General features: G+C 42.3%; 1 protein-coding gene across 1 annotated transcript; it reads left to right on the top strand.

The window, feature by feature from the left end:
* The first annotated feature begins 2081 nt into the window (after positions 1-2081).
* On the top strand, positions 2082-5841 carry LOC131677491 (neprilysin-4). The gene has a single exon (XM_058957330.1). The coding sequence runs from the start codon at positions 2938-2940 to the stop codon at positions 5701-5703; it is 2766 nt and encodes a 921-aa protein (XP_058813313.1). The 5' UTR covers positions 2082-2937; the 3' UTR covers positions 5704-5841.
* Positions 5842-6474: the final 633 nt, after the last annotated feature.

The raw sequence follows: 6474 nt of genomic DNA, 5'->3' as shown, positions 1-6474 counted from the left end.
ATTTTTCAATATTTGGTAATGCATCTAAAAGGCTTGAAATGTGCTTGAACCAAAACTGTTCGCTTATCCAGGGAAAAAATAGAAAGATAAATACCTCGCATGATATTTTTTATTTTGCAGTCGATCGGTAAAATTATACGAAGGTATGGTATAGCAAAGCATAGTTTTTCTTTCTAACCCGAGAAACGAGTGTAAGGTTGAAATCTCTACAATAAAGAAAAAGCATTGCGATTACTATCGTCCATTATGCCTAACGTCCATTATGCCTAACGTACTTATGCCTAACGTATTTTGTCAAACGTTGCGTACCCTAAAAAACCTAATGGGGGTTTTCCCTGATTTAATTGTTGATCAAACAATAGTTTTTGTTAAACAATTACAAATTGTACATCTAGTTTTAAAAAATATTTTTTATGACTTTTTACATTAATAATTTTTGTGTGTTATCGTTCTGAATTCCTTGTTTTGAGATGTAGAGCATAGCCAAAATATATTGCCCTTAGTATTAATTTAAAAAATTATTTCAAGTTTCAAATAAATCCCTATTATTATCTCATATTTAAAAAAAATTATTTAAATTTTCGAATGGGTAATTCCCCCCTCGGCTGTTTTCGAGTAGGTAGTACTACCCATACTACCCACCAGGGATGTTATGCACCTCAGAGCAAATAAAGAGAAGAATAACAAACGCTCTTTGCACTTTTCATGCGAATCACCGCTCTTCTCTTTCACAATAAGCCTCTTCACTCCGATGCGTGTTGCTCCCACACGTGTATTCTACTCCATGGTTGCACGCCATAAAGAGTAGAAATAAAGAGGCTCTTTAGTGTGTATCTTGGTCCCACGCGCACGTAAGTAGAGAAGGCAACCAAAAAACATTTTTAAAACGTTCTTCCGATCAATCATTATCTGAATTATTGTTTGATTCGCCTTCACACCTGCTTTCCAGTGAGGGGAGGCACAAAAAAGTGGCTCTTCAAGGTGACTCTGTGAACGAAATTGTGCAGCTCTTGGTGCACAGATCTTACTCTTTTTCGTTTTCAAGTTTCTCTTTATGCGGTCGTTCTGCACATCGCAGTGTTTTTGTGCTGCTCTATTTTTAATCGGTGTATTTCGCTCTTTGTGGCTCATTGTGAGAGCAAATAACAAGCCTGCTACCCACATGATCCGCCGACCCTGCAAGTAGGAACTTGTGAGCACTGGGAAGTATTCACCATTTGACACCATTTTTCGAAATTATGGGATCTTGACTGTAAGAAAAGTTTTCGTACATATATTTCACTTTAAACGTGTACATTCTTTGACTGTATTACATTTTATAAAATAAAGTTATCTATTTGTAGAATGGAATTGGAACTGGAGGTTTGTTTTTCATTTCTGAGCTTCCATTATTTTATCAAACTTACATTATATTTTAGCATTTTCGAAAAATCTTCATCAAAACCCCATCCAAACCAAATTTCTGGCTACGCCACTGCTTAGGAATAGTCTGGAAAAGTTTTATTTGGTTTACGTACCAAAGTTGCATCAAATCGATATGACGTTACGAAAAAATGTTTTGGTTGATTTTAATGTTTTCAATTTTACTGTTAAACCACAGTTAATGCATATGACTTATTCGGTTCAATACATTTATTTGACCACAAATTGACGCAAGCTTGATATGTGCCGCTCTTCTACATTCCTGCTAAGTAGATTGAGTTACTAAAAGATCGCTCCTTGTGTTTCTAGGTTGTCATTCAAGTACGTATCTTTCCATTTACGCGCGTGTTTATACTAATTTACTCTGACTGTGGTCACAAAGTGCCATACTTGTATCAATCTAATTTTAGCTACCTATTTAAGTATGAAATAGGTCTGTTTTTTACACGATCATCTTTCACCCTTATCGGCAAACATCCGCATAGTGTATCGGGTATCCTATCTGCTTTGTTGGCCCGGTCGGATCTTCTCTCGTCGTTTCGCTCTGAGCTCTCGGTCAGAGTGATCTTGCTTTTGGTCAGAATTGATTTAAATTAATTTCAATGAGTTCAAATATTTCTGCGCCGTACCACCATCTCACATGTGCAGTATTGTGCTGAATGGCACAAACCCGAGAGTGTACATCTTTATGGAAACACAACACTCGTCTCGCGACCGCTAAGTGATTGTATTGCTCGCTCCCGCCGTCGTCGTCGGCTACCGGGCATAGTGGAGCACTTTCAGTACGGCACTTGAACTGGATGCTGAGAGGCGCTCCATCATTGACCGAGTGTAAATCATCACTGAATCGTGAAGCGAATATACCGACGCGGGGCGGGACGCGAGGAAACAATAATAGCAAATTTATCAATTTTAATCCGCGATCGTGCGTCGCAGCTCGGCCGTTGTCGCATTGGGCCGCTGACCATCCCGAATTCCGATCCCGGCACAGTTCAGTGCGCTGTGGATTATCGACGGTTTGCGTTGTCGGGAAGAAGTTGCTATGAACTCGCATTGATAGCGCAAATCTCGGAAACCAGTGAGTGACGGGTGTGAACGGGTTCCCTCCCGTGTGAGAGGTGTTTTGCTTACGCGTACGAAATCGATTTGTGACGTCAAACGGGCCTTCGCGTGGGAATTCATCGACAGGTGGAACATAGCGATTATCCTGAGTGGTACTGAATTGGCGGAAAGAAATCTTTCATAATTTGCCACCAGTTGTTGAAAAGTGTGCAAGATTGTTATTGCTGCAATTGATGCAGCCCCAGCCAGTGCAGTGGAATGTGGTCATCATTTCCGAGTGCACTTTACTGTTTTAAGAAAATAGCAGGCGTCGAAAGTGATAGTAATCCCAAAGAGGCGTGAGTGTGTAAATAATTACAATCGATCACGTCACGATCATGCAATACAAAGGAAGCTCCAAATTACAAAAGTAAACATCAATCGCATCGCATATAACGAGAGAGACGGTTAGTTATGGAGCTGAAGAACGCAAAAAATTACACCAAGAAGCAATCGCAAGACAAAGTGACCGGCTGCGAATTGGGCATAAACGAGCAGACCGGGAGGTTACAGTGGTGCCCGGGATATCGGTTCGCGAAACTGCTGTTCGTGATACCAGCTGCGATGCTGCCACTGGTGCTGCTCTTTTGGCTCTTCACGCGACTGCATGTGGTCGGGTCAGTGAAACTTACAGCCCATCATTATCAGCCGCTAAGCTTGTATTCTGATCAATCGAATTTATTGGATGACCCACAAGCTCGTTGCAAACCAGTGCGAAGGTTATTCCCCGAAGTGATAGACGTCGAAGAACGAGACATTCTAAGGGATCTGCGGACGTCTTTCGTTCCGATTGGCTCTGTAGTAGTTCCCCCCAGTTGTGCGCATGCCGATCCATACGACGATTTGGTCGTAATCCCTGGAGACGTCAAGCGTTCTGAAATTGTTAACTTGTTTCGTAAAAAGAGATTTACGGTGCCACGTCGAAGAAAGTCTGTGCTACAGGGAATCACATGGAGCAGTGATGGAAGTCCAGAAAGTGTCCGTGCGGCACAGGTCGAGATTATGAAGCGGTACATGGACACTACGGTTGATCCTTGTGATGATTTTTACCAGCACGCTTGCGGTAATTGGGATCGGGTGAACCCTATCCCGAAGGACAAAGCCGGCTTGGATACGTTTGAAATTCTACGAGAAAGTTTGGATGTTGTCTTGAAGAATCTTTTACTTGAAACCAAAGATGGCGGAGTGATTGACATAGAGAACACGATAGCTACAACAGCGCAGCCTGCCGGAAGCGAACATCTCAGGCGGGTGAGAAAACGGATTATCGGAAAACGGGCGGTGTTGAACAGGTTGCTACTGAAGGCACACATCAAAAAAGTTCGAAAACGCGAGTTAGCACATGTTGCCCTGGAAAATGCGGTCAATAATGCGGAGTCCAAGGCACGCCATCTGTTCATCTCCTGTATGAATTACAGCCTCATAGAGAAGCGGGGTCTTCAACCATTGCTGGACCTTCTGAGCTCGCTTGGCGGATGGCCGGTTCTGGATCCAAACTGGAAGTCGGAAAACTTTGATTGGTTAAACCTAACCGCTCAAATTCGTAGGTACAATAATGATATTTTGATCGTTGAATGGGTTGGTCCAGACATCAAGAACTCCGACAAAAACATAATACAGTTTGATCAAACTTCGCTGGGACTACCGACGCGCGATTATTTTCTTCAAACGTCCAACAGCAAATACCTGGAGGGTTACAAACAGTTCATGATTGACGTGCTTGTTCTGCTGCATGTTAAACCGGAGGAAGCCAAACAAACTGCTGACGATGTTATCGACTTCGAAATACAGCTGGCAAACATAACCAGCTCGGTGGAGGAACGCAACAACGTTTCCGTGCTGTACAAGAAAATGATTCTCGAGAATCTGCACGATGAAGTTCCGGAGATTGACTGGACACGTTACCTATCGATCGTGATGGATCGACCTATGAACAGTTCCGAGTTTGTCGTGATGTTTGCCTTGAACTATATGAAGGATCTAGTCCAATTGATAGATCAAACCGAGCCACGAACGGTGGCGAATTATATTTTGTGGCGGTTCGTAAGACATCGCATCAACAATCTGGACGATCGATTTTTACAGGCCAAGCAAAAGTTTTCGAATGTTCTGTTTGGACGGGAAAAGAGTCCACCACGGTGGAAGAATTGTGTCAATCAGGTGAATGCCAATATGGGAATGGCTGTTGGAGCAATGTTTGTGAGGAAATATTTCGACGAGAACAGCAAACGTGATACGTTAGCGATGACTCACGAGCTGCAGCAGGCGTTTCGGGAAATCCTGAACGAAACCGAATGGTTAGATGGTCAAACAAAACGACTGGCGGAGATGAAGGTGAATTCTATGTCTCTAAGGATCGGTTACCCAGATTTTATTCTATCTCACAAGGAACTGAATGAAAAGTATGCAGATTTGGAGATTGTTCCTGAAAAATACTTTGAGAATACGCTGAACGTTCTTAGTCATATTCGACGAACGGATCAAGATAAGATTGGTCAAATGGTGAATAAAACCGCTTGGCATACAGCTCCTGCCGTGGTCAATGCTTACTATAGCCGTAACAAGAATCAAATAATGTTCCCTGCTGGGATTCTACAGCCCCCTTTCTACCATCGTCACTTTCCCAAATCGATGAACTTCGGTGGCATTGGAGTCGTCATTGGACATGAACTAACCCATGGATTCGATGACAAAGGACGTTTATTCGATCGTGAAGGTAATCTGTATCGTTGGTGGAGTGATCAGGCTATAGATGCATTCCATGAACGAGCGTCCTGCCTGGTGCAACAGTATGGCAAGTACACAATCGACGAGGTGGGAGTGCAGATTGACGGTGAAAGTACCCAGGGAGAAAATATCGCAGATAATGGTGGAATAAAGCAAGCCTTCCGTGCATACACTAAGTGGCTCTCGGAGCAGTCGGATCCGGGCGTCATAGAAAACGAAACTCTTCCAGGACTGAACGTCACCAATACGCAGTTGTTTTTCCTGAATTTTGCACAGGTTTGGTGTGGTGCGATGCGCCCGGAGGCTACTAGAAATAAACTCAAAACTGCTGTGCATAGTCCGGGCAAGTTTCGGGTAATTGGTACTCTGTCCAACTCGGAAGATTTTGCTCGGGTTTATGGATGCGAAGTTGGAACGCCGATGAATCCAACCGACAAGTGCAGCGTGTGGTAAAATTCGGCTTGCCAAGACTCAGAGACTGCAATGAAGGCCATCGGATGTAGTATATAGACTTCATAAAATGCATACAAACTGTTCCAATGAAAGTCATTCCTTTTACATTAATAAACGATATTATTAGTTTTAAACGAATGTGATTGTTTTTGTTTATTTGGCACACTCCCTGATTTGATGCAATGACAGACAGACTGACAGACAAATATAGTCAGCTAAGATTCCGGTGCAACGAGCACTATCTACCGGTCGTTTCGTTTCACTCTTCCCACTATATTTCGTTCATGAAAATTTCGATTGTAAAGAAAATGTAGTTTTTCAAGCCACATGTACAGATAGCCTGCCAAACCGGATATTTATTAGCGATCTTACACAGTTCTATATGCTTGCATATGTCAGTCTAACCTGCGAAATTCTTGCTTAGCAAGCAGTTTGAAGTTGTCCTTGACGTATCTTTCTTCGGCCATTACCATGCAATCGCGTCATTCAATCATTTTGAGGCGACGAATTGAATTGGCACATTTGGTAATAAATGCTGAAAAACGTCGAAAAATATGTAATACCCAAATTGTATTTGCATGTGTGCTAATTGTTTTCTTTAATTGAATTTGTCAATAAAACTGACTGAAAACTGTGCTACTAAACTTTCAGGTTTTCGTATGTTTAATTTACAAGGAAGTTTTTACACAAAATTGCACCACCTTTTTTTAAAGTGCCATTTATGCCGTAAGAAATACATTGCGACGAATCGTGCGCCGAACGAAAAATAAT

The sequence above is a fragment of the Topomyia yanbarensis genome, chromosome 1 (genome assembly GCF_030247195.1).
Source record: "Topomyia yanbarensis strain Yona2022 chromosome 1, ASM3024719v1, whole genome shotgun sequence".
In the NCBI taxonomy this organism is placed as follows: domain Eukaryota; kingdom Metazoa; phylum Arthropoda; class Insecta; order Diptera; family Culicidae; genus Topomyia; species Topomyia yanbarensis.
The sequence above is the reverse complement of the archived record's forward strand: the minus strand, read 5'-3'. Positions and strand labels throughout refer to the sequence as shown.